The 12,360-nt window shown below is 35.2% G+C and overlaps 1 protein-coding gene across 1 annotated transcript in view; it reads left to right on the forward strand.

Moving 5' to 3' along the window:
* The window catches only part of Patronin (calmodulin-regulated spectrin-associated protein patronin), a 43,827-nt gene that overhangs the window by 16,957 nt on the left and 14,510 nt on the right, over positions 1 to 12,360 (forward strand). Inside the window, exons 2-7 of the mRNA XM_013323293.1 lie at positions 536 to 631; positions 7,688 to 7,903; positions 9,608 to 9,790; positions 10,054 to 10,298; positions 10,507 to 10,598; positions 11,366 to 11,488. Coding sequence (XP_013178747.1) covers positions 536 to 631; positions 7,688 to 7,903; positions 9,608 to 9,790; positions 10,054 to 10,298; positions 10,507 to 10,598; positions 11,366 to 11,488 — 955 coding nt within the window. The remainder of the gene's footprint in view (positions 1 to 535; positions 632 to 7,687; positions 7,904 to 9,607; positions 9,791 to 10,053; positions 10,299 to 10,506; positions 10,599 to 11,365; positions 11,489 to 12,360) is intronic.

Here is a 12,360-nt window from a genome sequence, read left to right on the forward strand (position 1 = left end):
TGTAGTAGAGATCATACCTGCTCTAGAATTTATTAAGTGAAGGTGTACTGTGAGTGCGTAATCTAGGCATGTTTATAGCAGCTGTACGATAGACTTGTGGACTCCGCACGTGCGTTGTTTTCCCCACTGAGCCGACACACGCATTCCGATCGCGAATTCATTTACGTTTACTTACACAATGTTGTAAATCTTTATAAAAATTGAAATATTTTATGTATGAAAATGATACACATAAATAGTCCGCTATTATTAATCTATGTTAGTTACTGACACCAAAATCTCTGTATAAAACATATCATCATCCCTGTCATTATATTTTATAAAATAGAGATAGCAATATGTTTTAAACGGAGACTTTCGTTTCAGAAACCTACAGCTACAGTTAATATTATTATACAGATTAGAATATGAACTTGATAAGCATAAGTTCTTACTTTTACCTCTTTCCTTTCACGAATAATGTGTGTTATTCTACAAGTTACCAAAGATAAATATTAAGTGTTAGAAGTCTTAAATGTATGTTGTATTGTTACAGTCGAAGCAGAGGGCATCGATTAAATGGCTGCTGTCCAAGGCCTTCAACAACAGGGTGCCGGAGAACCTGCAGGAACCCTTCTACAGGGACCACGAGGTGAGTTCACTTCACCGTTGGCTTGAAATAATTACACAAGCCAGAAGCCCGACTAATTTTAAATATTACATAACGATTCGAAAAACAGAGTCCAATGACCGTTTCACTTTAAAAAAAAACTATTATAACAAATTAGGAACCTTCTTTTTGAAATCAGTTAAAAATCATTCAAGCTATTCACAATAGAATATGCAAACGTACATACATTTTGCCATATACATGTGTGTTTTATGAAGTTTTGTGTAAATATTACGCGATAACGAAATGTTATCCTTAGCTAAAAATTCAACATAGATAAAAGATCATTGCTCTTAAATTCTCTTAAGTATTTCTTTGGTTTTTTTTTTTGCTTTCGTAAAGACAATTTTGTAACTAAACCCATAAAATTATAAAACTATAGATTTTCTTTAACTAAATTAATTAATAACCGTTGTTTAAATTATTTATTAATCACATTTTTATTAAACAATGAATACGTATACAAAAAGGTAAAAAACATTTTGCTCTTGAATAAAAGAAAAGCAGTCGAAGCGACCAGCCGGCTCATTCGATATACACACCTTTTCCTGCGCCCCTTTTGTTTTTGCGATTCTATTTTTGTTCATTGAACTTTCTGCCGGTTTGCGGATCGGCTTGAATAAGACCCTGCGTTAGTGCTTAACTATAAATACATATAGAAAATCTAGAACTACTACCGACTAATTCGATCACAAAAAAGTCACTACTTAATAAGTTTGTACTAGATTATAATTTTTTATAGATTTAATTTTGTTTTAACTTTGAAGTATATATCAACCATATGGGAATGTGTGTTACACTACTTGAAGTTTTTATTTCAAGATGTGACATGCGTAAGTTGAACCATAATAAACGTACTATATTGGCGAAGAACATCTGCTCCCAGTCAACGTCCTTGAAGACTAACCCCGTACTTGCAATGTCTCAGTTACAAATATACCATTGTATTGATCTCATCAGTTATATGGGGTTAGTGCTCACAGAGACACGCGAATTGTGATGAGTTAGTGTAATTTTGATAGTGTGTACCGGACCTAATATTTCGTGACCAATGCTTTTAGAGTACGCCCTCTTCATGGGCAGAACGGTTGGAATTTGCGTGTCCAAGGTATATTAGATTGTTAAAATATTATTATGTATTTTGTTGTTTTATGGATTAACCTGTTATTTTTTAAACCTTGCCCTAATTTAATTATTATGTCGTCTGGTTAGAAACTAATCCCTTAGATGGATTAGTTGTTCAATTAGAGTGATAACACGATGTATCTGTCCTTACCCTTAAGCACAATCGCAGCGGATGTGGTATTGCAAATTGTTATTTTCAAGGCAAATTAAGTTGCAAATTGCAATTGCGATAATTGTTTTTTTACAAAAGCTATTATTAAAAAGCATCGTGAGGAGTAGCGTGTTTTTATGTTAATTGTGTTGTATGCTACAGATGCATAATTCGCATTTTTTGTGTGGAGTAATTTGTTTTCTGTAGTGTTTTAGTAACTAGATTGGTTTGAATAGTCACTTTAAAATGAAAAACGAAATGCAATATAATCATGGTTTTATTCCAAAAAATCAACGAAATAATTACAAATGTTCTTAATATTGATATCGATAATAATTATATTCGCTGTACCAGTAGGATTCAAACCCGTGAAAAAAAAATTAAAGATAATCTTCTGACGATTCCATCCGCAAGATAGTCGCGGAAAAATGATTTTTTATCCCATTCATCGTTTTTTTAGTCTTAAGATCTCGCAAAATATTTACTTGCTCCTAATTATCTGGCTTGCATACATTGAGTGTGCCTAATTAGTTTACGATTTCTAACCATTATCACGTGTTTACTAAACCCCATAAGCCACGGCGCTCTGCTTCGTCGCTCCAGCCATGAATCGAAATAGCTCCTAATGAACGTTTTTCGTCTGATGCGAGCTGCATACAACTTTTCTCACCGGAAACCTAGATATCGACCATTCCGAATACGGATTACCAAGACAATAAAGTCGAGAATCGCTTGCATTGTTGTTTCATAGCAAATGCGGAATTAGAGTTTCTTAAAAATAGACCGTGCCATTTCCGTCTTGTGGAAATATTGCTCTTTTGTTCCTTTCTGATTCCGATGGTGGTTTTAGGGAATTTATGTGCATTTGCAATTATAGACTAAGTTGTTAGGTAAATATATAGGCATAATAAATATTCGCAGCTACGTAAAGCATAAACAAAATATTCATAGCGAAAAGATCTTTTAAAACTAATAATTTTGAACAAGAAAAACCTGTTCGTAATATAGGACAGTTATAAAGGATATGGAGCGAAACGTATCATGAAATTCCGATATGTAAATAATGAGATCGTGTTATTTGTTTTTATACGCCTTCTATAAGGATCTATATAAACAGATTTCTATAAAACTATGAATAAGTATTTTTTAAGAAAATTTTAAAAAGCCACAACGTTATTTACTAACGTTAAATAATAGTTATGTTTTCTATACGAATTATTAAAAGATTTAAATAACCTTATATACTTTATATATAGTTTTTCGTGTAGTGTTTACGTTGCAGTCGCTTGCCGTCTGTTTTATTTACCTAACGAAAGGCAATCGATGCGGGACCGCTTTCAAATGACTCAGATATCAATCGGATTACGCATTTGTTGTCAGCGACCGGAAGCACACCAATGAATCATTTTTTGATTCACAAGAAGCTGTTGTAATCATCAAAAAAATTATTTCCTTAAAGTATTAGAATCGGACAGACAACACAGGTGACAACACAACCAAATATGAGATAGAGAGACATTGTGATGTTCGTAAAAAACAACTTTGTACTAGAGTTATCTGTGCTTTTTAAATATAAAACTTTAACTACTTACCGTTGTTTATCATTGTTTTTGGTTATGGTAATGAATGAGAGAAAATGATTACCGTATTTTGCTTTACTGTACTGGTTATGCTCATTTATTATTTGGTAAGTCCAAATAAACTTCGGCACTTTGTTATGAGGCGCCTATACTTATTAATCAACTCTCTAAGTCAATGATAATAAATGGATATATATAGTGTATAGGCTTTATATAGTGAAACGATTGTTCGATGAAACAATAGTAGTATATTTGTCGTTTACTATTAGGAAAGTTGCATGAACAAAGGATGGTTTTAATTAGTACAAACAAGTCGTTGCCACTTTCCGTCGTATATCTATCAGCGGAACAAAAAAAGCGGCGTGTGTCGGATGTTACAAAGGCGATCTCGGCGCCGCGTCTCTCCTTGACCCGCGCGGCTACACAACAAATATGTCCTTCTGTTTGTTATTTTGTTACATCTCAGATGCTTTCTTAGGGCTGAACGAAAATTAATAATAATATCTGAACATTATCAAACAATAAGGGAAATGAATTGCAGACTTCAATGTCACTTGATCTAGCTAATAGTAAGGGAAATTAATAATTTTATTACCACCAGGATGAGTTATTAAAGAATCAAGTACATTGATTTTATTTAAACAAATTAGAGTTAGTTCTTACTGAATTCATCTTCAGTTAACTGATTATTTGAAATCCAATTATATTTTATTTTTTCTTCAATATCCAGAGTGATAACTTTGAGACAGCGGGATATCATAAGACCTGTCTTTTAATTGTGAGGTCTACATTTTAACATTACATTGCATTTTTCAATTAAACCAGTATTTCTTGCCAACAGCAAATCAATGCTGCCAACCCTAGCTCCACACTCCTCTTAATTATTCTTAGCGGGACACACGATACATCTGCCGAGATTTATCTTATTGACACATACTGGTGGCTTTGTTACTTATGACTTAATCGTCAATAATATGTCGGGTTTAAAGCAATAGTTCATAAAGAAACAACTGATAACTGTTTTATCTTAATTTCGTATATGTTTATCCAAGTCGTCGTCAGTTAAATGTCCCCACCGACGTGCTCGGATACTAACCAAAGTTATGATGACTAGACCATAGTCAACCATGCTAGCCCGGTGTGGGTTGGGTAAATTCACATATATGTACATGTAAGAACGTCGGATAATTTACCCATACTGCCCTAATGTTTCAAACATTTTTTCTAGTTTCCACTATTGCTTGACACACGTCTAGTTAATTTATACGAGGTCATTGACCTATAATAACCCAAGAAGGCCGTAATTTAGTAAATTCGATAAATTTTCACCGAAATACATTCACGGTTTAACAGTTGGTTGCGTAAATTTGACAACGCGACCGATGCCGACCAATTGTTCCAGATTAAAAGTGAGAGTGACTATGAGGCCGTGTGTCGAATAAAGTGGACCGTGTGTAGGGTGACCAGTCGTTATTACAGCTACACCTTTTATGGGAGTAATAAATATAGTATAGGGGTTATCACTTAAAAAAATCTGTATGTCATTTGCAAGAAGTATATTTACTAATATTTAGTATTGATGTAAGTAATAATTGTTGCATTCTTTATCAAGGAAATATTTTGAATGTGAGTAATATTGCAATAAGAGATAAGATTACAAACAATACAGCAACTAAAATTAGTACGAATAGATTTTATGTTATCAGTTTTAAAAATTCCTAGCAATAAATGATGAGATATCGTCGTGGGGTATTACGGTCAGTGACTTTAGTTTGTTTAGTTTTACACAGTAATATACACGTAGTACTTATAATTCTTTTAGGATAACGTCCGTGTTTTGCTATAATACATGGTCACCTCATTCATATATCATCGTTTAGTCTTGTTTAGCACTTCATGGTCAATGAGATGTTAATATAATGTCGTAATGGGCGAGACAAACCTGTTTATTGTTTACAAGCGGACCATTTATACATTATTTGAGTTCCTTTTTATATCTGTGACCAATTTGTGAGTTCAAAAAATGACTCTATTTTATTGTGCTCGATTTAACTTTTTTTTATGTTTAGTAAAAGTTGTACAAGTTTGGATGTAGCTCGCACTGAAAATTTCAAAAAGCGAATCTAACTGCTGATTAATCCCGCCATGTACCAATGCGTTTTTCGATTTCCGATTTACATATGTACATTTATCCGACGTTCTTACGGTGAAGGAAAACATCCTGACGCAACCTGCATATATCTGAGAAAAATTCAAAGATATGTGTGAAGTCAACCAATCCGCACTGGGCCAGTGTGGTTGACTATGGCCTAATCACCCTTAACTTAGGGTAGTCTCCGAGGCTCTCGATGGGGACGTATAGTGAGCTGATGATGATGAATATTCTAGCATCTCCATGTTTGTAACAATCGTGACCGCCCAAATACTCTCCTTTTGTGACGTAAGTAGCTTATTACCAATCTATATGAAAATTACTTTGAAATTGGCTTAATTGACTTTCATTGATTACGGAAGTTGGTTGAGCTTTCACAATGTCTTACGTAATGTTATAACAAAAAATATGAAACCTATGATCGCTACTATAGTACTTAAATATAGTAACAAATCTCGGCTTGGACGAGTGGACATTTTTTTTAATATTTATACAATATCGTATGTTATTTAGAATTTCAGGAGCATTCGAATAGTGAAAGAATTTTTGAAGTCGGTCTATTACTTTTCGAGTTTATTTGTTACAAACATCCTAAAATAGAGATCTTTTCTACTTTTACTGGCCACAGCTTTGGAACATACTTAACATTACTCGTATGTCTAACTGGGGAATCCAGGCCGACGACACTTGCAAATATTTGAACAAAAGCGACAGACATGTTTACGCAAATGTAAGACAAGTTGGGTCACAGTGTGTATTTATGTTCCTTTATACATGCTGTGTTTTTATATAATGCTTGTTGTCACCACACACAATTGACCTCTTGCATAGAATGAGATAACTTGACATTAGCACGACTGATGTCTTTTATCAATCTTATTGGTATTAACCATTACATCATTTACATCCTGTACTACTATTATTGTTTACTGTTATTTAAAAAACTTTAGTTAAGCTCAGTCTTAATAAGGAAAGATCAATTGTAACTTATATACAGCGTGTCCCAAAATTCAACGATAAAACGTATATGTAGTAATTAACTTTAAAAATAATTGTACAACTTGGAAATAAAACACCATACGAATTATTGATCTGGTGTTGGCGCGACCAATATAACCGCAGCGCTAATTTATTCCCATAATAGCTTTGTTCGTCTAGTATGTACACTGATAGTCGAATCTAATACAGAAATGTTGACTCTATAGATAATTTCAAAGTTTCATGAATTAATGTTATTTAAGATTTTTATTATTTAACCATAAATACACATGTCTTGACTTCATGAAACGTGTCGTCATAAATAGAAATCTCTATTACAATCATGTTATCGACCATATTTGATTCTGAATAGATTGTTAATAAGGATCTAGACACTGGAAACGAATTTGAACTACCATGAGTTTTAACATTCAGCCTGCGATTCAAATCCAGTATCACTAAATCGTAAATGCATACTTCGGCACTAACCATATGTTCATATCGATATTTACTTCACGTATAAATAAATATGCGATAGCAGACGATTACTACGAACTATCGGTATGAAACGAGGCTATGCAAAGTCTGTGTATGCTCGCCACCAGGACGATATGACCACGTGTTAACTGTTACAAGGGTCGAGGTTTGTTTAACAAGTGATGTAACGTCGCCACGCCCTACGCTGCCGCTCGGCACGCACCTTCGTACCTCAATGACGCAATCTTTGTCACTCCTACTGTACTTACACGATAAGCGAAACAATTGTTTTTACATACCGCATAACATAACAGAAAACAAACAAATACAATTGATGCCTAGTAGAAGACGCAGGAACTTTTTTTATTGATGATGATATCGACTCAGGAACTTTGTGTTCATGGAATTACTTCATAATTAGTCTTCAGGTCCACGTCGTAGAATAATTGATAAAATTGGCTATAGGCTAGTTGCAAATGACAATGATACCATTATACAGTGTGGGACTTTGGATATTCCAGTAAAGAAAGCTAAAAATTTCCTTTGTATAACCAAGTTTTTTTTGTCCCTTCCAGGATCAGGAGCACCTCAAGCCGCCTATAGTTGGGGGACTGGCGAACGCGGAGCTGTACTGCTTAGCGCTCGCCAACATGTACTCGGACCCCAACTACCACAGTCTGAGTCATTGGAACATCCTGCAGACGCTCGCGAGGAAGGGCGTGCCAGTACCCGACCCCGCAGACTGCGCGCTCACAGAGACCGTCCTCATACAAACGAACCCCTTGAAAATGGTAAGTGAAAATTGGTGACTGTGTTCTAATTATAATAGAAAGATTGACATATTAACTGGTTGAACAGACTAGACAAGCTGAACAGACTTTTTTTTAATTTGGTTCATAGTGTAACTGACAAAGCTTTGTCCGACTGGCTTTGACCTACATAATTTTTCTTTGCTATATTATATTTTTTTTCACAAACATTTAATGAATCAAAAAAAAATATGCATCAACTATTTTTACATAGACTTAGATTAAAATAGTAATAATCACCTTTCAGTTATGATAACTGCAATTTCTTTGTGAATGATATTTGTTAACTAACCATTGTTGTTAAAGTTTGTAATAGATGACTATTCAATTTATTTTTCAAATCGCACTGTACAACCCGGATTAATCATCAAATTGATTCTCTTATATTAAATGATTTAAAATATTATTAAATTTATTTTATGTCAGAGACCAGATGCCTCCCACAATAATACTAAAAGTAGAGGCTGCCACCGTAGTGGGTAGAAAACCGTAATGATCATTTCTTGCTTCTAGTTATTCGCCCCCAGGCAGATAACAAGAAGCAAGATATACAGATATTGTGAAACATTTTTTCTTATTCTTGGAATGTTTATTTTGATTGTTAGATGTATAAATAGCTTAAAAAATTCTTATAAAATTGGAAACAAAGAAAATTATAGCTATTCTTATAGTTTACGACCAATTCAAAGGCGGAACCACTTAGCTTGATATGTTTTGTGAGAATGTAAAATTACTATTCAACTGTTGGCTATTTCTTTGATATCCACTTTTGCACAATGGATTGTGTATCGGTCTTACATCTTATTTCTAAATTGTCGTATTTATAGCCCTTATGACATCCGGAAATCAAAGGCAATGCTTTTTACAGCGTAAATTATCCTGTTATAAATTAAAACTTTAAAATTCTTGTCTAACGCGCCAAATCATTTCCAAAATATTATACGTAGGTATATTTATTTCATAATTAAACGGAACTATTTATTGTATGTCCAATTTTATAGTAGTTTTGCCAAGTACATCGATTTTATCTTGTAATTTCCTCAGTCGCCGGTAACAAGGATATCCCTATTTATTTAACTCCCGTTCAATAAATTAAGTGAAATGCCTGTAGTGAACAATATAAATGCTTATTTTATTTTTGAATAATAAATAAAGGACTTTCGTGACGAACATTACGCTAATTATAATTATCTTTTTTTTCCTAATTCCTATTTTCCTGTATCTTTGATTAGTTGACATTATATTTAATAGTTATCTAGAGATATATCTACATATATTATCTGTACCGCATATGTTATCTGTACCGAACTGTGCGAACTGAACAAACTAGTGTGGGCAGAGCCTTATAAGGCGAGCGAAAAGCTGTACCGTTTGAATGAATCCATCTGTGTTGACTCGATTGAAATGAAATGTGACATCTATAAATCTATAAGACAAAGTTGCCTACTTGGTATGAATAAATACTAAACCGTGGAATGAACTGGAACTTTCAAAACTCGAATTGTTCCGCATTATTAACGTATTTTCATAATGCTAATATTACAAGAAGTATGTTTGCTATACCATTCAAATCCTACACATTTCTTCGATGTTTTAGGTCACGGGCGTTGGATAAAGAAAATTAGACAACTGGACAATAATAGCCGTTATTCATATGTGAATAAGGTTTGCATTTGTATATTGCAGAGTGCGCACATGTGTGTCATGGAGGCGCTAATGGTGCTGTACGCGCGGGAGGTGGTGACAGGTGATCGAGTGGCGGCCGCCGTGCAGAGGTTCGGTCTCTCCCAGCAGTCGGCCATCAATGGCCACGAGGACGGCTTGCTCACGTGGATCAATGCAGCCTGCGCGGCTCTTAACAATGCTGAGGTAATTTAGATCTAGATCTTATAAATACACAAAATGACCGCTTTTTATTGATATTGTAGAATGACAAATAGTAAATTTTATACAGTAATTGTTGGTTGTTTTTTTTTGCTTTAGAATTGATTTCAAACAGAAACATAGTTTTTTTACAGGAAATAGGAAAGATCAATATGTGTTTTTGACCTGACGGTTGAAAGCGCAAGATAATAAATTATAATACAGTTTTCATGTTTTGAATGTTTTGAATGTTTTATTGCGTTTTTCAGGATCAATCTTCAAGTCAAGTGCCGCCTCTGCGGTCACTGCAAGAGGCGTGCGACGGCGCGGCGCTGGCCGCACTGATATCGTTCTACTGTCCGGAGGCGCTACCAAGGTCGGCGGTGCGTGTGGGCCGCATGTCTTCTATACACGACTGCTTGCATAACCTCATGCTGGTGCGTGACTTCTGCCGCGACCGCCTGCCGCACGACGTCTTCCATATGATGCCCGAAGATGTCGCTTATATGCGCGGGTGAGTTTTGTTTTGCTATATGAAGTGCTGACCTAGTGGGGTCACAATGCTAGTTACTAAACACGGCTTGACCGATTTTTATAAACTTTTATGTGCATATTCCATACGTTCGCGGATTGGCTACTATCTATTTTATCCAGCGTGACGAGAGTTGCGGGAGAAAGCTTGTATTAACATAATAACCTCTTAAGTTATCGTCTATTTTCAGATCAATGCGTCAAAACTTAGTAGCCATGCTCGCTGACCTGTTCAATTTGTTAGAAGTTCATCCTGTGAAGTCAGTCAAATATCCCGGTATAGGTAAGTAATGATCTACATTAGCTACTCTAACATAAAATATTATTTACTGATGTTGCATGTACTAGAACTCTAATGGGAGTATGTGGTCATAATATCAAAGGTCCTATGCCCACTAATTTTGTTTATATACCTTTATAAATAAAAGTGAATAATCGTGGGGTGGTCCGAAACGCTTTTTGTAACGCAGATGTAAACATTAGGCAAATCCGGGCTTTATGGTATACCATTGATTTTAATAGGAAGGTTTTGAATGGACGCAATACTTTTATTTGCAGTATATACTCTAAAGAATATTTGTTACTATGTTATATCTGTTTTAAGTTAATGTTCGGAGGTAAGTTTCTTTAAGATATTACGAATGATGTAAGAATGTCGCTTCGCTGAATACCTCTCTCATTCTGTATCAGGTCACCCTGTCTTTTTCAAAAATCCCTAATCACTTCGATAATTCATTCACATTAATATCGACGTTAGTAATATATCTGTAAATTAGCTAAGTACAAAATTAAATGTTTGGTATAAATTAGTGCGCTGACAAGTCGTCTCTCCTATATCTAAATTATATTCATGAATCGGTATGCGCTTCGACATCTAACAATCAGTCGCTAGTTACTCGCATCGGAACTCGGCTCTGTATGCATATCGCTGTGCGCGGCCCTCGCGTGGGTAAGTGAAGGCAGGGTGACTGCGTGTCGGCGTTCGTTCGCACGTGCGTACGTGCGTGCGTGCGTGCGTGCGGCTGAGCGTGCGTGTGCGCGTGTCCGCAGTGCGCGCGGACTGCAACGCGCACGGTGTGCGCCACAAGCGCTGCCTGCCGCCGCCGCCACCGACGCCCATCCCGGACCTGCGCGCGGACGCCCACGCCCACGCCGCCAACACCCCCCTGCCAGGTACCGAGTGTCGTGCTCTGTGTGTCCCACTGCCCACTGTCCACTGCCCACTTCACACCACTACGGTACCCCACAGCAACAAATGACAACCTACAGACTTATTACAAAAGTAATTTTAAAATCAGTAAAACTATATATATAATTAAAAAAGCATCTATTTAATAATTTTGCAACATTAAAAAATATTCTGAAGACAATTTTTTAAAGAATAAATATATTATTTTAATAAATTACGATCACATTACGAAGAAATACAAATGGTTGCCCTACGATTCAAATGACAGGTCAGTTATCACCCCGAGGGTTTGTTATTATATTTTTATCGTATGCTTTCTGTTTAGAATTAGCCGATTTGTATCGACATTTTACTTTTCCTACGCATTAATATTTGCAACAATGTCACAAATTCGTCAGCGCTTTGCTTATTCTTCACAACATTAACGCTTCACTGATATACGCTGTGCATGTGTAACGGCTTTCTTAACGTTTAAACTTCGTCATCAGACGAGGCATATCGGAGTTCTGACATTATGTCCTCAGGACTCCCAGGAATTTTTGAATTATGTGTTACGCTCAAACGAAATAACATTTTGGAATTCATCAGACGTAAAATCATGAATAGTAATTTGAATCATACTTTTTATAATGCGACCCTATCTTTTATTTATTTGTATTAATACTTTTTAGTGTGAGTTGTTACCGTGATTTAATATTTTTCTTAGTATCATTACTACATATTATGTAGATATTTTACCATTCAGATAAATCATTTTAGAATTCCTTTTTACCTATTTAGACAGTTTATAGTACATTATACATAAAATAGCTGAACTGTTTTAAACTATTCTTGTTGATTGGTACCTGTTTATTTA

This window comes from Papilio xuthus, unplaced genomic scaffold (assembly GCF_000836235.2).
Source record: "Papilio xuthus unplaced genomic scaffold, Pxut_1.1 DF825752.1, whole genome shotgun sequence".
NCBI lineage: Eukaryota > Metazoa > Arthropoda > Insecta > Lepidoptera > Papilionidae > Papilio > Papilio xuthus.